Genomic DNA, 24,907 nt, shown 5'->3' on the forward strand with positions numbered 1-24,907 from the left:
CCTGAACAAGCTCTGAAGGCCTCAAGCTCAGTAGTCCTACCTACCCCACATAGGGAGATGGCCAAAGGGCACAGGGCCAGATTACAAAGTACCATGTCCATTATTTTAGGATCCTCATGATAATCGTGGAGGGGGGAAAGAGCAGGTATCATTGAGCCCATGAGCTCACTTTTCAGAGGAAAAAGGTAAACTTTTTCCCCAAAACATGTGGGAAGTTAAGTGTCAGGGTCAGGCCCCAAACTCTGGTTGTCTGCTGCAAGGCTGAGCTTTTTCCACCCCAGGTCCTTCACCCATAGCAGCAAAGAGGACACAGGAGAACTTAAGAGAAGAAGCAAGGGCTTTTATTAGGGTCTGGCAGACACGGTGGAGGTGATATTCCAGGCCTGGGCCTTGGAAAAGGCAAAGCAAAGGGCCCTCAGAGCAGGAACCCAGCCTTTCCTGTCTCTACCAGCAACCCGTACCCCATCCCAGGTTTCTCCCTCCAGCTTCCCCCTGCCTCTGGAAACGCAGAGCACCAAAAACTGACAAGCAGGACCCTCCAGGGCCACAGCTTGGAGTGGAGTGCAGGATCCAGGCTTCTGTCCCCCAACAGTGGGATATCTGAGCTCAATGCATCCCTCTCCACCAGGATAAAGTGGGGACGCCCCTTCTCTGTCCCCCAGAGCAGAACAAACTCTTGTTCTCTGTGATAGGGGAAAGGGATTCTAAGGGGCGTGGGCTTCTAAGCATGACCTAGGAAGAGACCAGAGGTGAAACTCCCAGGAGTTCCCGAGATTCCACCTTTGCACTTGCAGTGTCTCCACTTTTCCTTCCCTTTGGCTCTGGTGAGCAACTCAGAGTCTGGGCAGGGCGATTGATGGGCCAGTGGAGATCTGCTTCAAAGACATCTGTGGGTTTCAGAGTGAGGGTTTCCCCAACACCAGATTCATCGATATATACATAGGGCAGCACCCCGGCAGCAAGGGAGCAGCTGCTAGGGGCTAGTAGGAGTAGCCACCCTTGGGGCCAAAGGGTTGGGCAGGGCCAGCCAGCTCTGGCAGGTAGGCCGGGCTCTCGTCCAAGTGGGACAAAGGGACTGTGTCCTCCTCACTGACTGGCCGGTCAAACTCGGCCTTGAGAGCTGGACGCTGATTGTCTGGGAAGGCCAGTGAGAAGAGGGCCTCAGGCTCGCACACGAACTTGTAGACATAACGTTCACCAGCCACCTGTGGGAAGAGAGGGACTGGGTTAGCCTAGCTCCAGGTCACTGTAGGGTCCAGGCAGATGGTGTGGGGTCCATTTCTCTCCCATGCAGGTTCCTCCCTTCACCGTTCTTGTTCGCCTCTAATCTCACTCTCTTCATACTTGTGGCTTCTCAGTTACTGTTTAGCACTTTCTGAGGAGAGGGAAATGTCAGGATTGGCCACAATTTCTTGTCCCTTCTGACTGGTTCATTATCCGCTCTTACAGATTCACTGAGAATGCTCTCCTGCCCCCATCACCTTCCCACAGCCACTGCTGCTGCCCCCTTTCCCGTCCCTGGACCTTTAGTTCCTGACCTTCTGCATGATGCCTTTCTCATAATAATATCGGAGTGAGCGGCTCAGTTTGTCGTAATTCATGGCTGGCCGGTTCTTCTGGATACCCCAGAGCCTGGCGACCTGAGGGGATAGGAGACAGTTTTGGGATAGCGATGCTAGCTCAGCAGAGGATAAATGGGGGGCAAGTCAGAAAGAGCACTTGGGATTTTTAGTGCAAAAGGCTAAGCTGGTCCTGCAACTAAGCACCAGCCCACAGACCCAGGTCTAGCAAGAATTCAGCTTAGGTAAAGCGATGATGATGGTGAGGGCACATGCCACCCGTTCCCGGGTTCTCTCATCTCCAACCCACAAAGCTGTTGGGAGGAGAGAGAGGGACATCTGAGAGGCCCACCTCCTCAGGCTCAATTAGTTTGAACTCCATTCCCCGGCCGGTCCAGGCAATGAAGTGGGCATTTGTTGGGTCATCCAGCAGAGCCACCAGAAACTGCCACAACTGCAAGGCACCCCGGCGCTGGTAGGGCGGTCCCTCCCGGAATGCTCCAACTCCTTCCTGCTTGATGTCTCCTGGGGAACACAGGAAACAGGAGTGGAGAGTTTGTGCCTTCCAGTCCCCCAATCAATCCCCTCTCCCAGGGGTCTGTCCATGCTCTTTCTCATGAAATGTCATGTAATTCCTGGGTGGATACAGTCAGAGGGCATGGAGAAGACCCTGACCCTCTCATTAACAGTCACTTCTCTGACCTTCAAATTTCTCAGGGACGACGCAGACATCATCTGGGAATGGTCGCACAGGTTTCTCGTAGCCATAGCCTTGAGGAGGAAGTTGGGGATCATCAGATCTGAGGGCTCCCTGATGAGATCCAGTCCAGAGGGAGTCCTTGAAACAGACCCTCCCCCAAGGCAGGCAGCAGGACTCCCTCCTCCAACGTGGAGGGCTTGGTTGGGAGGAGGGGGCTGCCTTACCAATGGTCCCGTCACCTGGAGAGGGCCCAGGGAAACCCTCTGTGTGAAGGTACATTGACGCACACCCAGGGACATCTGGGGGTGGAGAAAGAAGGGTGATGTAGAGTAGAGGCAGGGGCAGCAGGCCTACAAACATTGAAGAACTTCCTGCCAGCCTGTTCTGGTTCTGTTCCCAGATGCCTGCCTACCACCAATCCCAGGGGAAGTTCACCCAGAGGGGGTGTGAGGCTGGACCCCCTCAGTGAGGGCTGGCCCAGAGGTCAGGGATGGCAGCAACAGGGGCTGGGCAAAGCTGTTCCAGAAGGCCCAGGATTCCTGGGAGCAGCTGTTTCCTGTGAGTTTAGCGGGAGGAGGGCGGGGTAGAGATGAACCTCCGGGGAAAGGCTACAGTGTCCATGTCTAAGACTCTCTTGGAATGGGCTAACCTCCGGTCAGCAGGTCAGGTTCCCTGCCCAGTTTATATGTGAAGGAGGGTGTGAGGGAGGGTGGTGGGGAGGAGACTGCGTGTATCTGTATCTGGGGAAGAGGCAGTGGGCATCGGGCTGTTTTTTCATGTCTGACAGCACATTCCACTCCGTTTGATTCCGTTCCATAGGATTGAAACTTCCCCACTCCACCTGGAGGCGGTGGTGTGAAGCCACCCATTCAAGTTCCAGCCCCTTCCCGCCCTCCCCCTCCACTCCCACCTATGAATGAGATGGTGAAACCCGACACCTCAGGAAGGAGGCGGAGGGTGGGCTCATTCATGCCTCCATTTTGTGAATGGAATTCCTGACTCCATTCAGAGGAAGCTGAAGGGGGAGGGACAGGAGTTCAAGGGCATGTAACACGATCTCCTCCGGTCTACATCCTTTGAAGGTCGGCGGCAAGAGCGGCTCCCTCTTTCCTGCATCTCTCTGCCCGGCCTGGCTCAAGCTTATGCCCCGGGTTTGAGGAGAGGCGCACTCTTCTGGTTCTCACTGGGGCAGCCCGGGGGTGGGGGTGGGGGTGGGGGTGGGGGTGAGGAGGTTGTCGCTCATGCCCCTGCCCCTGAAAGACTGGGCATCAGGATAAGGGAAATTCGAAAGCTCTGGCCAGCTCTGAGCCTACTCTAATTGCTTATTTTTCTCATGCAAGTTTGCACATAAACTCAAATTTGGGGATGGTAGCCATGTTCCCAAGTCAGAGTTCTCTGGGGCCTCCCTCTGCGTTTGGGGCTTTGAATTACAGCTATCTGTGAATATGGCTGAGTGCATCTCTCTCCAGTCAACGACAGGTGGAACTAGAATATATAGCAGTCCCTACTTGGGGTGCCCAGCTCTGGCCAGAATGGTGGGTCATCCATCAACCTGGAGGCTAGAACAGGTTGTGGAAACCACCTATTAACCCTGAGTCTCAGCTGCGAACAATGAGCCTGGCTAGTTGAAGTTCACGGTTCTCTTCATTCAAATTCCTTTGTATTTTTAAGCTTCTGTGGGGACAGGGAACAAGGATACATCCTATTGATTTCTGTATCCTTCAACTCCACACACTCCTGCTCCAGGCACAGTACTTTGTTCTCAGTAGGTAATTAAAAGCCCAAACACTTGCTAAATAGAAACAGAAATGCCTTAACTTTCCTATTAAGTTACATGCTACCTGAGGGCAAGAACCTACATTGCATTTATCTTTTATCTGAATATAAGTTTACTGATTGAAAAAAATGACAATTCTTTTGAATCTATGAAAAAAAGGCATGGATGAATGGGTTGGAGGTATGAACTGGTAAACAGATAGGGAGGGAAAAAACTTATGGGAGGACACTCTGGGGTTGATCCCATGCCACTCCACCAGCAATTCCACCCAAACTCCCTCACCCCCCAGCATCTCTTACCTGAGTCATAGGCGAAGTCTGTCTGCTCCTGTTTGATCACCACCCCCGCCCCTGGGTACCTGTGCCCATTGACCCCACCCTGGCCCACGGCCAGCTGTTCATACAGGGGGTCAAGATATTCCTGCTTGAAGCTCTGCTGGGGGTAGGGTGGGCAGGGCTCCGACAGCTGGTGTTGGTAGGGGGCTGGGAGGGGTTCCCGGCCCCCTCCCTGAGAGGACGTGAAGGAGTGACACATATCCAAGGGCTGCTGGAAGACAGAGCTGGATGTGGTTGGATGGAGAAGAGGAGAGAATAATAGGTTAAGCGCTCCTGTGCCCGCCACTCCCAAAGCTTGCAGAGTGGGTTCTAGTGGGTGTTGTGTCAATATCCCTTCCCCCTACCTTCCCCACCCCAGGTCTCTTAAGGGCAGGTGGACAATACTCTGGGATTGAGGAAAAACTGCTGAGACCTGGGTCTACAAGTCTGGGGATTAGGGAGTGTCTCCTTACCTATGCTCCCCGAGGTACCCATGGCCAGGGTGGGGCTGAGAGGTGCTGGAGGATCTCAGGAAACTCCGTTGTTCTGCCCGGGGAAAGGGCTGCAGGGGCGACTGTCCAGGGGCACCAGGGGCAGGGGACTTGATGGCGATTTGTCTAGGGGGGTCATAGGCACTGGAGTTGAGGGGGGAGACAGGGATGAGGGGGCAGAAAAGCGGGGCAGGCATCTTTGAACCCTTCATCCATCCCCAGGGAAGTGAGGGCACAGGGATTATGGGAGGAGAGGAGAGGATTCCAGGAAAGGAATGACATGAACCAGATTCAGCCCCAAATGAACTTTTTCTCCTTTCCTAAATGCTAAAACTGGGTGTAATCTTGAGAACACCTCAGCTAGCCCAGAACCGCAGCGTTGGGCGGGAGTGGTTTCTCCAGGGGAAACAGACTCTGCCCTGGCCTTCACATACATCCCGTGAACCCCCTGCTGTGTTTTCCATCCTGACTACTCAGAGGAAATCCTGAGCTGTGCTGTTCCCTTACAGGAGCTCGGAAATCCTTTGTCGTCTAATTTGCATCTCAACCATGGCCTCTGCAAATAGGTGCCTCACTCCCTCTCCAGACTACCCTTCACCAGAGCTCACCTGGAATAAAGGCACTGCTCGCCATGGTGGTAGGGGAGTGGCGGCTTCCTGCTGCAGGACAGGGCCGGGTCTGTGCGGGGACTCTGGGGCTCCTTCTTGATCCTGGTGGTGGGGCTGTGGAAAGCTACTGTGGGGGTAGGAGGAGGCAGAGCAGGGCCACAGAGTGTCACAGAGGAGGCAGTAAGGGTTTCCAGCACCTTCTGCTCTCTGAGAACCAGCTGGGGTCACCATACAACCTCATCCCCTCTCTGGATCTCCGTTTTCAGAGAGTTGTAGTCCGACACTTTTAAGAACAGTTTGGCTATTTACATTATGTCTAGTTTTATACATCAGGCTAATGTCCAATATTAACCAAAGGAACGGTCTAAAGTTGAACATTTAATGCAACACCAACACCCCAAAAACACTTTTGGAGGAGTGAGTACCTCCAAGCTAGGGCCTGTGGTTTTCCTGAGTGCCTTGGAAAATTCCAAGGAAGAGAAATGTTTTCTTATTTGGGGCTATAAAGAATCTTTCTTTTTCTGGTTAACGTTGGATATTAGCCCGCTTGCAAGTCAGCTGACTAACATTATACACATGCTCCTAATTATCTGTGAAGAACATTGGCCTTTCCTGTGGCTCCTGCTGGGGCTGAAAACTCCAGCCACTAGGCTGAGCAGCAAAGAGTTGGTTCCAAGTCGGTGAGTGTGAGATTCTGTCTTACTGCAGTCGAGTCAACGGCCTGCAATCCACCGTTCCGATACCTGCTGTTTTCGATTATTTGTGTCCTGTGTCATTTCATTGGTGAAGACAGTTGAGAGTAAAGTATCTGACATTAAAGCAGGGTATCTCAACAGCAGCACTATTGACGTTTGGGCCAGATAATTTTTTTGTCGTGGGGAGGCTGTTCTGAGCATTACCGGCTGTTTGGCGGCGTCCCTGGCCACTACCCACTAGACAGCATCCACCTTCAGTGGTAGCAACCAAAAATGTCTACAGACATTGCCATATGTCTCCTGGGGGGCAAAATAGCCCCCAAGTTGCATGAAGAATGGTAGAACTGGACCCTGCTGAACTTGTCCATACCCCTCATTTCAGAAATGAGGAAATGGAGGATCAGAGACAAGTGTCTGTTCCAAGGTCACACAGCTAGCATGGAGCAAGCCCAGATTTGAACCAAGGTTTTCAGCTCCCAGTTACTGTCTTGGTCTTTGAGTCCAAACCCAAGAATGGGGAGCCCTGCCCTTTACCCTTTTCTTTAGGAGAGAACAAGTTGATCTTTTGTGATTCCCTATCCCTATGACTCATTTCCTGCCCTCCCTCACTCCCCATTCCCTCTACCCAGGGCCCTCTACTCACAGTTTTCTGAATGGAAGTCAGGAACAAACTGCTCATCACTATCTGGTACCTGAGCTGCAGAGAGAGGTCAGAGGTGAGTCTGGGGTGGGAGCCCTGGATGGCAACCCCTGGGAGACACCATTATAGTAGCCCTGCAGACTAGCACCCGCCAGAAAGAAGTCTTCCTAGGACTGAAGACAACTCCACCCCCGGTCCTAGTGCCTGCCATCTCTGGGCTCCATTAAGACCCTGGAGGGAAGGCTGCAAGTTCTTGGAACCTGTCTGAACAGATTCCAGAGTCTTTTCCTAGACGCTTTGTCTTTATTCCCTCCATTTTTTCTGACGTGAAGATAGCCCTGCCCCTCAGAGTTTACAAAGGTCTCTCAAAGCTTACAGCAGAGTCATGTCTGAGATGGGGCAGGCATCAAAAGGAATGAGATCCTGTGGACTTAGAATCATGTGGGGAGATTCTGAATCTTGGGCTGAGCCCGAGAATCTGCATTTCATACAACTTGGGGTGAAATCTAGACATCTAGAGCCTGGGAAAGGAGATGGAATGGAGGAAAGAAGGTGGTTCAAAAGAGAATGACAATGGGAGAGGCGGAGGCTGGGGACACTGGCAGGTCAGGGTCTTTTGATGTGCAGCTTGGAGAGGAGGGCTTCCCAAGCATGGAAGTCTGAGGTGCACTCCCACGGTGCCTGTGTGGGTGACACTGGGTTTGGGGATTAGGCAGCAAAACTAAAATAGAATAGCAATTCATCCATGGCTTCCAGCCTGGATATCCGGGCTTTGATTTCTAGTTTTTTCATGGCCTCAAACACTCCTTCAGGTAGGTATGCAGCTGAGTACCTCCCCCGACCCCAAAGACTGCCCACTTTTGCCCCTCTCTCAAGAATAGAGATCACAGCTGGAAGGGGGAGGGTAGATACCAAGGAGATTTGTCTCTTGTTCCCTGGAGACAGCTCTCAGATTGGACAATGGGGAAGCTGATGGATAAAATGACTAGAGTTGGGAATGGCTGGCTGGTAAGGGCCAGGGATTTGAGGAGACGGCTGCAGAACAACCCCACTCATCCTGGCCTGTACAAGTACACACCCCACTCTCTACTGCTTCGCTCCTGGGCAAGGGCTCCATCGTTTCTTCCTTGGATTTCAGCCACAGCCTCTGGTCAGAACTCCCTACTTCTCCTCTCACTTCCTATAGTTAGTTGTTCTCCACATAACACTCAGTTATCTTTTTACAATAGAAATCGGGTCGCTTCTCTCCCTTGCTTAAAGCATGAACCCCAAACTCTTCCCCTCGGCCTCCAAGGCCCCGCATGGTCTGGCCCTAATCTGCCTCCCCTTGCCTTTTACTTTCTAGTGCTCTGGTCTCCTTTTGAGTCCTCAAAGCCGATCAGCTTGATCTCTCTTCCCCAGATCTTTGCCTGCCTGTTTTTCTCTGGCCACTTCTGTCTTCGCTAACTTGGTCACCTCCTCAGAGGCCTTCTCTGACCACCCAAACCCGAGAGGTCCCTCCCAGCCCTCTCTCGCATCCTGGGTTTATTATTTTTTTCTCCAGCACTTAGGGCTACCTGAACTTATTAATTTACGTTTACGTGTTTATTGTCCATCTCCTCTACCAGAAAGTTAAGCTTGCTGAAGGCAGGGGCTTTATCGGTCTTGTTCATCTAATGCCCCAGCACCCCAGAACTGGGTCTGGCTCAGAATAAACAATGCGGTATTTGTTGGCCCCATGAATACACATACAATGACCTGTCCTCAGGCTTGTGGGAGCCAGTATGGTGGGCTGGGGAGCAAGAACTAAAGAGATCCTAACCAGCCAGCCCGTCCCTCAACCGGAGGGCTCCCCCACCCTCTCCACAACCAGGTAAATTAGAGGCAGGTGCGCTGGGGGGGAGCCCATCTCACAAGGAATACTTTAGGCTGTGGTAGGAAGATTCTCCGTCAACTTACTTTAAGTATCAGAGGTACCAAGTGTTCTAAAATACACATTTATAGTTGACTTCTTGACAGAGAGACTGGTTGGAAGGGGTTAAAGCCACCAGCAGCTAAAGAAGAACTTATGAAACGTCAGCAGAAAACAAGTCTAGAATGATCAGATAAATCAGTCGGACATGAAATCTCTTGGCCAAAACAAACAAAAACACACAGGCAGCACACATTTTTTTTTTTTTTTCAGGAGAGCCACCAGGGCACAAAGGCAACCATTCCCAAACTGGCCTGAGTCAAGAATTTGGGAGCACTGTTAAAAACATGGATTCCCAGGCCTCCCCCACCCCACCCCACCCCCCCAGTCTCATTGCATAGGCCACCGGTGGGGCCCAGGCATTTTTATTTTTAGCAAGCGCCCCTGGAGGCCCTTAACAATAGGCAGGTTTGGGAAACACTGGATAAAGGGCAGGTCGCAAAACCTGCTCACTGCCCAGGGAAGCAAGGCCCAAGCTCATCCCTGCTGGCCAGGGGGCGGATGAACAACATTTCTCTCCCTGTTACTGAGGCAAGGAGGGTCCTCAGAGCAGGGGTGGGGGAGTGGGGCTACGTGCAGATCATGGGGGAGGCTGACGCACCTGGGGCCCCCTCTGGGGCTTCATTAACTGCACCTTTCCACTGAGGTAATGGGCTGAGGGCATCTCCTACTAGCATCACAGGCGTCACATGATGCTAAAGAGCCCTAGGGGTCATGTTGCCGTTGCCCGGGCTTCAGGTTTAACCAGACACCCACCCCCCAGCAGTCCCAGAGGAGGCCACCCCCAGCACACAGACCACACCCCAGAAGAGGTGGTGCCACTTTTTCCTGAGCCAGGAGAAATCAGAAGAGGCAAAAATGGGCTGTGGTATGAACCCCAATCCCTGGTTGGTTCTTCCCCAGAACGCTGACTTCTCCGAAAGGGGCAGGACAGGGCCTCAGTTACTCAGAGAATGTTAACAAAGATAGAAATAGGAACAGTAACACTGCCTCACGTTCCTGGAGAGCAGGCGCATTTCTGATGACCATGTTTGGTCTTGAGTGTACACCACTCTCTTTATTTGTTGACTTGGCTGAGGTTTGGCTGCCAAGCCTGAGTGCCAGTGTCTTCCCCCAACTTCATCCTGGCACTAAGGTCGAGTTTATCTGCCTGGGGACATTGCAGGTGACTAAAGAGAGATGAGAAGTGCCAAGCCAGCATAATGCCCAAAGAGAATTGTAGGGAATGTCCCTCCAACAGGAGAAGTGCTTGGGGCGGGGGGGGGGGGGGAGGCCTCCCAAGCTGGGCTCCAGGACAATGGGGAGGTTAAACCAGCTAAGCAGCTAAGCCCACCCCAGATTAGCTACCCACCTATACCGTATAGGCCCTATATCCTTCTCCCCTTCCTAGCGTCCAATCGCAGGGTGATGGGGCCTCTGAAGGGGTCCCAGTAGAGAGATGGGGAGACATTCTCCTGAGCTTCTGCACCATTGTGTCACCACTGGCCTCAGCTCTCACCCTTACCCTGACCCCACTCTGGCAGCCTCTGTACTGGAAGGAACCGGTTCTCTATCTGTGGAGGGGACAGAAAGATGTAGAAGGAGGCATTGTAGCTAAGAAAGACTGGGGGAGGGGATTAACCCCATCTCTCCCCACAGACAAGCTGAGGCACCAATGTGCATACACACGATTCACACACACCCTGATTCCTTTTACTTCACGGCAGCACACGAGAGAAACATCCTCCAGGCACACCCTTCACACATGAAGTCCCCTTCTGGACTTATAAAGATGATGGGGGAAACCAAAGGGAAAGGGGACTAGAGACCTTGGAGGATTGGGGAGCAATAGTTCTTATGAAAAGGGGAACACAGACCCATCCCTTTGAGAATATCATAAAAGCTATGGATCATTCTTCTCTTCCTAGAAAATCCATATTCCTTTGTGTATGATACACCTCCAAAATTTTCCACAATGTCAGAGGGCTCAAGGACCCCCGCAACCTATCTGCAGAGCTTCTGAGACTCCACAGACTCCAGCCTCACACAAAGGACATACAGTGGCCCAGAGTCAATGTTCCTTACTACAAATAGACTGAAGCGATTGTCCCTGAGGGTTCCAACAAGCCAGGAATGGAACCCTAGACCAGAAGCAGCACATCTTTTACCACAACCAGGCCCAGTTTGGGTTTAGCCTACCTAAGCCTGGGTTTCCCTACAGCAGCCTGATCCTTTCTCCAGTAACTCAACAGATCCTAGGCACCCCCAAAACAGACACGCCCTCTTAGCCTCACTTCATCCTCCCAACATTGTGTCTAGAAAAGCCCCAACCCCTAAGATATCGGAGCTGTCTCTATAGAGCCCCACTCACACTGACCCCCAATGATACCCAGACACCGGACTGTGAACCCACAGCCACATCAGCCGGATCTAAGCTGGGCATCCCCCCAATTCTTCAGTCCCACCCACACTACAAGGACCTGCTTCTCTCCAGACTGGGGATTTAGGAAGAAATCAAGCTGAAGGAGGGCAGTTGGTCTCTGGTCCCCATCCCTATTGACGCATACCCCACTGGCAAGTTTCCAAAGAAGCTAGCCCCTCCCTGCCACCCCAAAGCTCCCCCTGGGCTGCAGGGGTCACTGACCTGGTGGGAAGAGGCAGGAGAGGAGGCTGGGGTGGTGCTGGGATGGTGCAGGGGGACAGGGCCCCGGCAGCTGCATCTGTCTCCGCAGAGAGAGTGAGAAGGAGCGAGCGGCCTCAGCATCCCCCCCTCAGGCCTGGCCGTCCATTGCCAGCTGGGAACCTGAGCTGCTCCCTCAGAAGGAAGGAGAGGGAACCAAGGAGATCCCAGCGCCCACCCCCCCACACACTCCGCCTTTCGATCCCCACCCCCCACCTCCCCACCCACTGGATTTAAATGTACAGAGACTCCCAGGGCAGCAGCATGATACATACACACATACACACTCGCTGTCACACTGACACACAGATAGACACCAGTACAATCTCTAGACCCTCCACCGCCAAGGGGTGGGGCTTCCAAGGTTGAGAGGAAATGAGGCTGTTTTCCTCCCTTTCCCATTCCTAACCCAGGCACAAATGGACCAGCTGCAGCCAAAATGCCAACCTCTGAGCGCACCCCTAGATCACAGCCCTGGGAGCTGCCCACTGTGGGGAGCCCAGGGACCCTCAGCTGTCAGACAAGGAGCCTGGTGAGCCAGACAGAAATCAGGCGTTGGGAAAGGAAGTCTTTGAGAGACCGTGGAAACTGACACCTCGGCGTTCTTCAGCTCCAGCCCAGCTCCGGAACCTCAGGAGGATGGGCAAACTGGGCATAGCTCTGCCTGTAACTCAGAGCTGGGCACTCAGGGTTTGCAGAATTGGAAAGATGTGCACAATACCCCCAGAACCCCCAAGACCCCTTCAGGACTCATGCAGCTGGTCAGCCATGAAATCCACCAAATGTCTGGAGTACTTGCTCTATGCTAAATAGTCATTCTGTTTATATATCTATCTATCTATCTCACAGCGGTCAAGAGAGATCTAGTCTCACTCCAAGGACTAGTCAGGGGTCGTTCCCTTCCATCCCAGTCTTTTATAGAGGGTTTCAGAGGAGCTGGATTGGAGCTTAAAAAAATCACCAAGGATACAGAGGTGAGAACTGTGGAGATCTTAAGGAAGAGAAAAGCCTCGTAAAGGTGTTGCTAATGTTGTGTTTTCTTGGTTTTCAGAGTGTTAAAATAAAGGGACCCTAAGATGGGGGTGTTAACCCTTCCCTCTCAGAGGCTGTCTAAACACCATTTGTCTCCTACCTATAGCCCCACCAGCGACACCCTCAGGCTCCACCAAACCACACCAGTGGATCCAACCAGGAGACCCCCAGAACACACTTCTCCACCGACCCAAGGCCCAGCTGCTGACCCCACCCCAGCCAGCATGCAGCTACAGCTAACCCCTCAAGGCAAACAAGAGGGGAAATTTGCCTGGGTTGGAGGATTTCAGGAGGAAAGGAGGAGGGATCAGTTCCATCAGAATTACAATCAAAGCTATTGGGGGGGAGGCGGGCTAAACCCTCTTTGCCACAGTACTGCAAAAAGAATTAATTAAACGTTTGTTGTTCTTTTGGCTCAGACAGTAACTTGTTTGGTACTGGGAGTTGGGAAGAGAAACCAAGGGGGTAAAAATCAATGTTTTGGCAACTCTTGAAGGCAGGTAACAAATTAATTGCTCTTCCTCCTCATCCTCCTGTTTCTCACCCCCCCCACCCCCTACCACATACACCCCAACATACACCTCCGCCTGGTGGCTGCTGCCAAACAAACTTTGCAAATGAAAATTTCAACCAGGAAAATGGGCCTGGGGCCAAGTTCCATTCAAATAAGCAAATACCCCGCACAATGGTCTGATTCATCCCCAGGCCTAGTTACACAAGCCTGGCTCAGGGCAGAGAAAATAAATATCAATATAAGTGTCCACACTGGGCGCTGGGGAGAGGAGAGAGGCCGGGGACTTGGGGAGGGGCCCTTGGAGAGCTGCTTGAGGCCTGGGAGAGAGGAAGTGGGCTAAGTTGGAATGCTGGGGTAGAGAGCACCCCCACCTCAATAGAAAAGGTCACAAAACTACTCACCTTCAGCGAGCCAGGTCTCCTGGAAGTGACTTAGATCCTGGAAGAGATCTGAGGGGTGAATAATGGAATTGGAGAAGGTGAGGTGGACGTGATGGTGAGAGAGAGCCCCAGCGAGCCCGGGGACAGCCCCCGCCCTTGGGGTTAGGGGCCCAGAATGATGAAGAGTCCCTGGGAAGGCGAGTCTTTTTGGGAAAAGGGAGGGGGTTCCCGGATCGGCCCTTGGCGTGTGTGTGTGTGTGTGTGTGTGTGTGTGTGTGTGTGTGTGTGTGTGTGTCGCGGTGTGTCTCTCTGGCTCTTTACCTTCCGAGTCGGGGGGCGGCAGGGAGCCGGGGTCCATGAGCTTCCCCTGCGGGACCATCAGCGCTTCGCGCAAGCTCCCATTTCCGGGCGATTTCTGCGGGGAGTGGGAAGAATGCCCGGAGTTACCCTGAGGCCCGCTGGTCTGGAGGGGTGGGACTCGGGCCCCGGGGTGACTCGGGCCGGGCAACCCTGGACCCCACCGGGCCGCGGAGAAGGGGCTGTGGGGCGGGTAGGAACCCGGTGCAGGGCGGGGGCGGGCGTGGAGGCCGGCGCGGCGCTCACGCTGCAGAAGGTGTAGGGCACTTGCTGGTCCAAGTATCCGCCTTTCATCCTCCGCTCCATCCGGCCGCTCCCTTCGGCCGCACGGCCCGGGCACCGCGCGGGGGCAGAGACCTGGGAGGGGGGGCTGCGTTCGCACACTGTCCTGGGAAGGCAGGGGGTGGGGGTGGGTCAGGGCGGCGGGGAGGGGACCGTCCCCAGGCTCTGGGTCCGACGGCAAAACTTCTCCGACTCACTCAGGCGATGGGGGGGTTTCCGCTTGCTGAGCGCCGCCACCACTCCCCTCCCGCCAAAGGAGGTCCCACCTGCTCCTGGGAGCCTGACTCGCCGTTTCGGCTGCCTTCTGCAGCCCTGCTCTGCCCAGGCTCGGTTACATAAGACGTGTGTGTGTGTGTGTGTGTGTGTGTGTGTGTGTGCGCTCGCGCGCTGAGGAACAGGCGAGGCGCGCACCATTCGGGTGCTCACAACTCCCGCGCCCCCTCCAACCCTGAATCCCGGCGCCTCCCACCCCCGGCCCTGGAATCTGCGCTGGTGGCAGTGAGAGTGTGGAGTGGGTTGGAGGTGAGGCGAGGAATCACCAACACTCTCCCTCCCTTCCCTTCCCGCAGCCTCACCTGAGGCCGGGGCTTCAGTGCTGGAGCCGCGGGGGGTCCCGAGCATGCTCCGGGGCCGCAGCAAGGGCCGCGGGGCTAGGCCGGAGCGAGGCGGCCCCGGCCCCAGGTCCCCCGCGCACCAGCTTGTTTTCCGGGCGCCGCGGACAGTTGTGAGCCCGGGGGAGCCGCTGATTGGTGCATTTCCTCCTCGGCCTCGGCCCTTTCTCCCCCCCCACCCGGTTCCCTTTGTTTCATTGACTTTTGTGAATGAAACCCCAGGGCCGGGCACGCCCGCCAATCCGGAGACTCGCTTGGCCAAGTCGGGGGGGCGGAGTTTCCCAGCCGCGAGGGCCAATCAGAACGCAGGGGCTGGCTCCCGACTTCATTCACGGCTTGGGCTCCCATTCATAAAAAAATAAACTCTTCGCGGCCCGAGTTCATTCAGAAAGAGCTGAGAGAAAAGGAGGCCAAGGACCTGATAGCTTCTCCGCGGGGCTCGGCGGTGGCCCTGGGTCTGAGGCTCGGTGAGCTCCGCCGTCTGGAGTCTGCACGCGTCTCTGTGTATCTGTATGTACGTGGAAGTGTGAACATGTCTGTGTGTGCGCCCTGGGGCAAGGCGAGTGGACTTGTGTGCCCAGAGGAACAATAATAACTAACATTTATGAAGCACTCTTCTTCCACATGCTCATTTCATTCCCATAACCTGGCGAAGTGGCTCTATTGTTTCCATTTTACATAGATTGAAAATGAACACTCAGAGGGGCAGTGAGTTGGCTGAGGTCACTCAGTCGGTTAGCTGCTGGGGTTTACAGCTCCCAATCCCCCACATTCTTCTAACAGCCCTTTGAGGCCACAGTTAAATAAATTAAAGCTATGTGACAACAACTAATACATGGTAGGCACTCAATAAATGAAAGCTGGCACAGAATCCAGGCTTTTCCTCAAGGGTCTGCTCTGCAGAGCTGTTCTGTGACCCACTTTCTATTGATTGCAGCAGAAACCAGAGCCCCCAGCTTGGACCTCTGAAAGGACAATTCCTCTCAGCCATCTTTCCTCTTATCCAGAGAGCAAACATAGGGTATTAAGGAGGCCCCAGAGATCTGATGATCTGAGGGCAGGACTAGTTTCAGTTCTAGCCAAAAAAGCTGGCCATAGTCTCTGTCACTACATTTATTCACTTCATTCAATAAACATTTATTGTGCCAGACACAGTGCTGGGTGCCAAGCAGGAAGTAGTGACCAAGACAAGCACTTGATGGGAGTTGGGCTGCTTAGGCTGCAGCCATAGGGACACACGGGACACAAAATTCCTCAGGCCTTTTTTCTGAGACAATTCTGAGTCTACAGTCTATGGACTTCTTTGAAGAGAGCCTGATTTTGCTTCCTGCCTGTTTGTGATAAAACACAAGAGAATGGCCAAACCCCAGGGCAATAGGAGCTGCCTTCAAATCAATCTAATCTACCACTCCACTTTATAGGTGAGGCAGTGAAGCTTCAGAGAAGGAAATGATACGAGCTTTCAGTTGGTCGGGATTAGAGCTGAGACTAGAATACCAAACCTCTAGCACCTGTTTAGAGCTCATTCCACAAGATCATCTTGGGCAAATGAGAATAACTTCCTCTCTCCTCTGCTGAAATATTTTTTAAGGCTCATGACTACTGCCCCTCTCCTCCAGGAAGCCTTCCTTAGGGAATCAGTTCCTTAATGTCCCACAACATTCTTGCCTATATCTCTGGTGTGGATGTCTTTTAGGCCTCATACCGGTAGTATAGTAATCCCTATGTATGTAGAGCTCTCCAGGGCCCCAGGAAGTCTCTTATGCCTTTGTAATTCTTCCCCCAGCCTGCTTCACACTTATGAGGGTCCCATGAATACTTATTCGGTGAATAGTTACAATAAACACAAAACTAATGGAGCTTAGCAGCAGCCCTGCCCAAGGGAGGAGAGACAAGCCCACTCAAATCCCAGATTCAGGCTGGATGGAACCAGTTTAGTTAGGGAGGAGCTTGTGTGTCCAGGCCCAGACAAGCAGGGGAGGAGGACAGAGGGTTCTTCTGGAATGCAGTTGTGGTATAGTCTCAATGACAGTGAAGGTAATTCGGGCAGTTCCCTGAGAGGGCACTCCAGTTGAGGGCTCTCTAGGAGTGCCCCTAGTTCTGAGTTTTTACTTTTTTATGGAGAGCTCCTGGCTCCCTGGAGAGTAACTGCTCTTCCCCATTCCCCATCCAGGGACCCTCTCCTCTGTTTCCAGTTCAGCATGCAGGCTGAGTGAGAGAAAGCACCCGTTCTGCCACCACTGCTGTCACCTGGCCTCCTGGTCAGTAACACCCAGGCTCAGAGTAGTAAGATCTCCAGAGGGAGCATTTGAGCCTCTTCCAGGGCTCGAGATAGTTGGTGGAGAAGAAGGAATAAAGCGGCTGGAGATTTCCACACTAACCAACATTTATTTGCTATGCGCTGCTGCAAGGACTGGACCTGTATTAACTCATGCAGACTTCACAGCAGTCCTGTAAGGTGTACCCATTTTACAAATGAGGAAACTGAGGCCTCAAAAACACACATCTACTCCAAGAGTTCACTCAACAGACTGAGTACACCCCAAACGGATGAGGCACAAAGGCTACACTTTGAGGGAACACATAATGAGCTGGATGGAGGACAAACCTGAGCCAGAGAGTACACATGGACACCCCCAGATTAAGGATGCTTCTGGACGCACAACTTCAGGGAGGACGCGCACACAACTCCCTGACATCCCCCAACACTTTTGGTGGGGGTTGCAATAGGTAAATACTTCCTTCCCTCTAGCATATTGGAGCTGGACTCTGAACAGTTTTCCAGGAGTCTAAGTTATAAAATGTAAGTGTAGGTTTTAGATATGCAGGTGCTTGTACCAAGGCACCCCAAGGCTGGAAGGTTGCATTTCTGGGATGAGAAGGGAAAGAAAGCCATTGAGACACCTGGATCAGACTAAGAGGCCCAGCAGCCATCAGTGAAGCAGGCTCACCTCGGGCCTTCAGATAGGCCTTCTGATATAGTGGCCGGGGGCTCGGTGATCTGTAAACCTGACTAAGAAGGAAGAACAGAAATGTCTTCAAAGGCCTGGCTTGCTTAATGTCTGGAAGAACTGAGAGTCCCAGAGGCTTAAAGGATGGAACTTAGAGGGTAACCCAGGGAGACAGCTTGGTAAGGCCAGATAGATAAGATAAATGGGGTTAAGTGATGTCCTATGTCCCTTTAGTGTCTCCCAGACTGGAGTGGTTACCTGGGGGAATGAACCAGAAAGCAAAGTCAGGCGGTAGAGGTGGAGGACAGGGGGTCTCCTTCCAGGGGCTAGTGAGTCAGGACCACCATGAAAAAAAAAGTCCCACTCTTGGATTTCCTTTTGTCCTTGTCTCACAGCCCCACTTTCACATTACTTCCTGTAAACTGTCAGGGTCCTGAACCCAGGGACAATGGATGTGCAATCCCCTGAAACTAACAGCCTACATCCGTCTGTGCGTCCATGTGCGTATTTGCTGAGAAGAGTGTCCATCAGGTGTCATCACAGAGCAGGTCTATGAAGTCCCCTTCCCCAGGTTAAGAACCACTCTCCTATGACTTTTATCACAGATGGCTTTACAAGATCACAAGATTTACAAGATTACAAGGTCTTGTAAATATATATTACCTTAAAAATGGTTGGAAAGGCACCACTTTTGGAGAATGCGCTTGGGAGGAGGTAGAACGACTTCCCTTGTTCTTCTCCACCTTCCACTTAGCTTGAGACCTCTCGTGAGACCCACAGAAAAGGTGGCCCTCCCTTCAGACAGCTGGCCAGGAGCATGTTGGGTTAAACAAAAAAAGGTACACAGAAAGCTGGTGACTTGCTCAACTCCCGAGGGCACCCTCGTGGAGGAGAACTGTCTCAGGAGAAAAGACAGAAAGATGAGGCCTTGGGTGGAGACCGGGCCTCTTTCCCTTAATGTTGTAGGGGTGGGATGTCCTTGGCAGGATCAGGAGGAGACAATAACCTCAGCCTGACTGCCGTGGGATCTCCTCCTGCAGACGGAGCCACTGCAGTCAGGAATCCGAGGTGGCAGGTTCTGGTTCTGGGAGAGACTCTCCTCTGGGGTGACAGCTGTGATATTCTCAGCAGTAAAGTGATAGACACAATGACACCAATGTGTGGCCAAGCCGCACAATCAATCCCTGATTTTGGGATTCTTCCTGGGGGAGTCACCTTTTGGGAAGCTATATAGGAACTTGTCAGAAATCTAGTGAGGAGCATGGAAATATTTTTAAATAAGGCTGAATAAACGTGTCCTCCTTTCAACTGGAATATTGTCCCAGGAAGGAAGGTTGAGCCTAATGCTGGGAAAAGAGTCCGGGAGGCCAAAGAGAGACCAAGGGTACTCCAAGGAAAATAATTTTTATTTTTCGAGGGTGCTGGTGACTTCATCTTTTCATATTTGCTGCCTGCAGCAGCTCAGGACTCCCCCCAAATGTAAAACCTTCCTTGTTCTGTTTTGTCTCTTCCCCTATTGGTTCAGATTTCAACCCTCTGCTTTTAGATGAAGTGCCCCAGCTCAAGGACAGGCCCTCTCTGAAAGCTGCAGGATATAAGATTTTATTTTTCCTTTTGAAGTTTTCCCCTTTCTGTCAAAGAGAGACAAATGGACAAATGTCAGCAGCCTAAAGGATTGGAATGGAATCCGTGCCAGTTGGGCAGAGTCCAGGATGTTCCCTTTTTTAATTAAGTGCGGACTTGAATTATGAAGGCCACAGCTCCCCCTGGGCGGGGCTCTGCCACGGGAAGGTGATTTCTCTCCTGAAAGATTAAATGCCGTTTATTCCACTCAGTCTCTCCTCAGTTCTCTGAGAGTGTCTATATTTGCTTTTGCCATCACGAATAATGGGCAATGGAGTGGATGCCCAGCTCACTAGGGCAGCGGCAGGGAACCCCATAGCTGGCAAAGGCCTCAGCACTTGACTCATCCTGGACTCTTTTGGGGGGGGGATGGTGGTGGAGGTGGGGATTCCTGGTTTTAGTCCTGAAAAACCTACCTCTGAGGCTCTAGGGCTTCCTGGTGACTGGGGGAGCTGCTGCTATAGATTTATTTCTCCTGTTGATTCTCATCTATCCTGCTGGGCACCCCAGCCCAGATTATCTGGTAATTTACAGCCAAAATTATTAATTTATGATCTGGGGCCATGGAACCCTGAACCGAGGAAATGACGCTCCTCCTGGGTGAAGGCAATGGTTTCTTCCCACTCCGCGAGGATCAAATGCCTGGGTGGAGAAGAGCATGGCATAAAGGAAGGACTTTGTGGGGACACATGCTGAGAGGACACAATACCTAACCAGATGGGGGCTACTTCTGGATCCCAACTGGAGTTTCCAAAATATGGTGTCTGCACGTACACTTTACATGTTACTGTTTTCTTAAGCCTTTTCAGATAATGTTATCTTACTCTATTTTCCCAGCATTCCTCCAAGTAGGTCCTTTTAGTTCCATTTTATAGTTGAGCACTCTAGAATTTGGAGAGCAGTTTGCCTTACGTCACCCGTCACCCGGGGAGGGGAAGTGGGAGAGGGGACTAAACTCCTATCTCCTGATTCTCATTCCAGGGCTCCACCTAGCTCCAGGGGAATCCGCTTCTGAGAGCCAAGTAGGGACAAAGCAAGTGTTCTTATCAGCCTCATCCCCAGTCCTCTGATATCCTGACCCACGTGACCCTCCCCTCCCTGACATTTCCTTTTTAATGTTCTTTTTTCTTCCTAGAAGTCCCACTTTCCTGTTAAGAAATACCTGTTAAGGTCTTGTTAATTGTGTGTCTTCTTAGGGGGTGGTTCAGCATTTTCTTAAATTGCACATCAGACATGAATGTCTCCCACAAAGGGAAAACTGATTGGGGGGGGGGGAGCATGTTGTTCCCTAGAAATTGAGAATGTAAAGTATATTTAATTAAAATGATAAATCTGATTTTCAGTTTTGTTTTTACTACTGCTAAAACTAATCTATTTTATGCACGTTTGCAGAAGGCTGCAGCCATCAAATCAGAGAATATTAGAGCTGTGAGGCACCTGGAGATCTTTCTGGGCCAAACCCTTCATTTTATAGACAAACTGAGTCTCAACAAAAAATTAAATTAAAAAAAAAAGAAAAGAAAAGAAACTAAGTCTCAGATTGGGGAAGGGACCCCTGAAGTTCCAGTGATGTATGAGAGGCTGGTTCTTCAGGGCTATACCTTCTGTCCCTACTTAAACATACTGGTGTACTCCTCTCTCTTTAAATGTCTCCCCTTCCCCCCCAGTCTCCAAAGCAAACTCTGTTGGGAGGGGCTTGGCCTCGGGAGCCCCTCCCCCAACTCCCAGTTGGTACCAATTACTTCTCCATCCAGTTTCCTCCCTCTGACCTTCTGTGGCTTTCCGGGCTGAATCCTTATTCTGGATGGATCTCATCTGGTGAGATTTTATTTATTTTTATTTTTAAAATTTTTACTGGGGAATATTGGGGAACAGTGTGTTTTTCCAGGACCCATCAGCTCCATGTCAAGTCGTCTTTTCAATCTAGTTGTGGGGGGGCCCGCAGCTCAGCTCGAAGTCAAGTTGTTTCAATCTAGTTGTTGTGGAGGGCGCAATCAGCTCCAGATCAAGTCGTTGTTTTCACTCTAGTTATGGAGGGCGCAGCTCAGCTCCAGATCAAGTTGCTGTTTTCAATCTAGTTGTGGAGGGTACAGCTCACTGGCCCACGTGGGAATCGAAACCACGACCTTGGTGTTACGAGCACTGCTCTCTAACCACTGAGCAAACCTGCGCCCCCTCATCCGGTGAGATTTTACATCATACTTGGTTCTCTCTATTTTTCTCTCTGCCTTACGACAAGGTAGTAACCCAGACCTTTGCTTTTCTTGTCCCAGCTATGTCTGTCGTGTTGAAAAAGGAAGCTACTGAATCCACATTTTATGTCGCTTTTGCTGAAAAGAAGGTTGTAAATGTTGTGAAATGTTTCTTTATTTGAATAAGTAAGACAGCTACATGGTACAAAATTCAAAAGTCATATAATGCTCTCTGGTTTAATTCTATAATCTCTCCCCTGGCAACCCATTTTAACTTCCTAGAGGCAGCTAAGGTGTTCAATGTCGTGTGCATTGTTGGTGTTATAGACCATTCATATGTCCTATATTCATATGTACACACACACACATCACCAAATACATGCCTCACACGTACATTAATCCCCTCTCCTTTGTTTACACAAGTGGTATAGAACTGTGAACACTGTGACATGAATGTATTAAGAGCCAAAGAAACTTCATCTCTACAGAGCCTGGCATAACCATAGAACATGTAGTTCAAGAAGCAATGTATGTAGATCCAGAGAACAAACATGGTTACCAGATGGGAGGGAGGTTGGGGGGCTGGGTGGAAAAGGTGGGGGATTAAGAAATACAAATTGGTAGCTACAAAATAGTCATAGGGATGTAAAGTACAGCCTAGGGAATACAGTCAATAATATGGTAATAAGTATGTATAGTGCCGGGTGGGTACTAGACTTATTGGGGGAATCACTTCTTAAATTAGATAAAGGTCTAACCACTACACTGCACACCTGAAACTAATATAAACTAATATTGATTGTCAACTGTAATTGAGAAAAACAAAGAAGCAATGTATGCAGTTGGACTAGAACTTTTGGAGGTTGTGCTGTGTTATAATGGTTGTCTCCACTCCCTTACCTCCCATACAAATAAAAATAAAGACAATATAAACCATAGAATAAGTTAGAGGAGGTCCAGAGAAGATTTGATTTTCATTCTGACAACCAATACCAAAGTATTTTAAAGAAAAAATAAATTTGGTGCTTCCGCTTTAGTGGAGGCCTAAGTACAGTCTTGGTCTGACTGGGGTTACCTGACGTGGGTTCTGACACAGGCCCAGGTCCAAATCCTGGTAGTGCCTCTGACTGACTTCATGATCTGAGCGAGTCAGGGAATCTCTCCGAGCCTCAGTTTCCTCATCTGTACAATGGGGATAATAAGATCTACCTTGGCTCTTGATTTGAATTACCTTGTAGGAGAGTGGGGACTAGAGATAACGTGTTGTCAACAGTACCTAGTTAACAGGAATGAGCCTCCTTTCACCCTTTCTCTATATAGGTGTGTGTACACACGTACAGATCTCTTCCCCTTGCACATCTTCATTTCACTGCTTCCTCTATTGTAGGCCTCTCCTAAAGTAGATGGAGAAAGAGATTTGAGAATCCTCAGGGGCGAGCCCTGCCCTTCACTCACCCGAGTCCACAGTCTGAGAAGTGACCCCTTCTCCCAGGGCTCAGCCAACATACCACTGGAGTTGGCTCCAGCCTGCACTCTGCCACCTATGAACAAGGGGGAGAGAGCTTTGTGCTCTCTCCTTCCTTTCTGCACCCACACGGAGGAGGCAGCTGAAGACATTTGGGAAACTTGCCTTGAAGCACAGCTGAGTCCGAGAGATAAGCAGAAGACCCTGTGCATGGGAGGCATTGACCAGGGTGGGAAGTCAATATTGGGGTCAACCCCAGGAGACCATCTTGAACAGCACTGAGAGCATTCTTTTTAAAGCTTATCCCGGCAGTGCTGGCCCTGTCCCTCCCCGCTTGTTCATTCATTCAGCACATGTTAGTGGAGTACCTTCGTGTGGGTTGAACTTACCCTTTGGTAGGGAAGATTGACAGTCTCTGCTCTGGGGAGAATGTTATAAGTGAAATAGAAATCACTAACGTTTGTTGAGAGCGCGCTAGGTGTCAGGCACTATTCTAAACCCTGTAAATGTATAAAATCGTTCAATTCTCTCAAAAATGCTATGGGGTGGGGTTTGGAAAGGTACTATTGTTATTCTTTTATTATAGATGAGGACAAACAGGCTTAGCCAGGAGAGGGAACTTATCTGAGGTCACCCAGTTGGAAAGGGGCAGAGCCAGCCTAGGAAGCCAGGCTTGTCCGATTTCAGAAGCCAAAGTCCTAACCACCTAAGCCTGAACTTGGGTGTTCAAAGGACAGAGAGAGACAGAGAGGGAGACCCTTCTACCTGGGAGGATCAGAGACTTCTCGAGGAGGTAGCAATGGAGCTGGCACTGAGGTCGGTGGCATTTGGGTACGGGGTTGTGGGGAGGGTATTGCAGGCTCAAGAGATATCAGGACCAAAGGCTGGGAAGCACGAGCTAGGTAGGGGAAGAATCCAGGGTAGCATGGTAAGGGGTTGTGGGGAGACTAAAAAACCCTGAGACATTTGCCTTGGAATTTTCTCTTTGGAATCTTGGCTCTGTGGCCTCAGACCTGATGTCTATGCTTACTGTCCACTAAGCTGAGTGAGAAATTCCAGGCCAGTGTGAGAGAGAGAGGCTCCAGTTGGCCCTGACCTTCTCCAGGCCTGCACACACCAGTAGCTTTGGACGCATTTCCCAGGGCTCAAGCCTGGTCTGGGTGTTGGGATTCCCCCGCTGGAGCCCGGACTTGCTCCCCACGCTGAGATTCCAGGTCCTGCTTGTGTATTTTCCATGGGGCTGTCACACCTTGGCACCATGGGAAGGAAGAAAGAAGGAATCTTTGTAAGCATGCAGCTTGTGGCTTTTCACCAGGCTGAACCCACTGCCCCCTTGTGGGATGGAGTGGGGGAAATTTTACCTTCAGGAACCCAGGAGGCCAAAGTTGGGGGCCCATTTAGAGATTTAGCAGCAGACACCCCAAAAGAACAAGCCTCTGGCATCCAACCTGGGTCCCTGGCACCTATAGCAGTGCTTAGTAAATACGTGTAAATGAAGGAAGAAGGAAGAAGTTGAGTGTATGCTGGGGGAAAGGGTTTGTTCACGGAGGTGTAAAACAGGCCTCTACTTGCCAGAGGCTTCCTGTCTAGCCCGGGAGGTGGGTGGGGAGTGGCAGTGGAACGGTATAATAATAACAATGTATTTCATAACTCAAGTTTGAGGCAACAAAAAGGCGACCTGGGTGAGGTATGTGTCAACACAAAGATGAGAGCCACTCCGGGAGAGGTCATCCCCAATTTTAGCCTGAAGAGATTCAGAGCTCCTGCTCTGCTCAGCAGTGGCTTTTCCTGGAGGTCCTTTCACGTAGGGCCCCTCACACCCACAGTTTGGGATGTCAGGTCCTGTTTGATTTCTGCTGTTCTCTGCCCAGGATAGAGACTCCAGAGCCACATTGATCAGTGTGTGTCCTCCTTGGGGTGGGTGTAGGGAGAGGGGGCCTTGGTGATTTCCCACCAAGGCGACCCTCACCCCTGCACTGCAAAGCTTACTTTCTGTGCTCAGACAGTGCCGGGGATTGAGTTGCGCTTTTTCTTCAAACCCAATTTTAGCAACTATCCTTGAAAGGGGAAACATGGCAGCCCTGAGCCACACTCATGGTGCTTTGT

General features: G+C 51.4%; 1 protein-coding gene across 9 annotated transcripts; it reads right to left on the bottom strand.

Moving 5' to 3' along the window:
* Positions 1–317: 317 nt before the first annotated feature.
* On the bottom strand, positions 318–14,702 carry ETV4 (ETS variant transcription factor 4). 9 transcript variants are annotated; one of them, XM_081029285.1, is made up of 14 exons: positions 14,535–14,668; positions 13,924–14,065; positions 13,642–13,735; positions 13,342–13,389; positions 11,359–11,529; positions 6,788–6,841; positions 5,450–5,576; positions 4,824–4,985; positions 4,336–4,595; positions 2,484–2,558; positions 2,262–2,330; positions 1,912–2,084; positions 1,539–1,640; positions 322–1,205 (listed from the first exon to the last, which is right to left on the bottom strand). In XM_081029285.1, exons 5-14 carry the CDS (start codon positions 11,432–11,434, stop codon positions 981–983), a joined length of 1,323 nt encoding a protein of 440 aa, XP_080885411.1. In that variant the 5' UTR covers positions 11,435–11,529; positions 13,342–13,389; positions 13,642–13,735; positions 13,924–14,065; positions 14,535–14,668; the 3' UTR covers positions 322–980. The 9 variants fall into 9 exon arrangements, with proteins under 9 accessions (XP_080885406.1, XP_080885411.1, XP_080885408.1 ...); XM_081029280.1 differs by lacking the exon at positions 11,359–11,529 and having other exon boundaries at positions 318–1,205; positions 4,824–4,967; positions 14,535–14,702; XM_081029282.1 differs by lacking the exon at positions 11,359–11,529 and having other exon boundaries at positions 4,824–4,967; positions 13,924–14,034; positions 14,535–14,654.
* Between the last annotated feature and the right edge of the window lie 10,205 nt (positions 14,703–24,907).

This window comes from Rhinolophus hipposideros (genome assembly GCF_964194185.1).
Source record: "Rhinolophus hipposideros genome assembly, chromosome: 20".
Classification (NCBI taxonomy): Eukaryota; Metazoa; Chordata; class Mammalia; order Chiroptera; family Rhinolophidae; genus Rhinolophus; species Rhinolophus hipposideros.

Coding starts and splice junctions, on each gene's coding strand:
- ETV4 (XM_081029278.1), bottom strand. CDS start 13,983: ATGGAGCGGAGGATGAAAGGCGGATACTTGGACCAGCAAGTGCCCTAC. Junction 13,736..13,923: donor TGCCCTACACCTTCTGCAGC/GTGAGCGCCGCG, acceptor CACTCCCCGCAG/AAATCGCCCGGAAATGGGAG. Junction 4,986..5,449: donor GAGCAGTGCCTTTATTCCAG/GTGAGCTCTGGT, acceptor CCTCAACTCCAG/TGCCTATGACCCCCCTAGAC.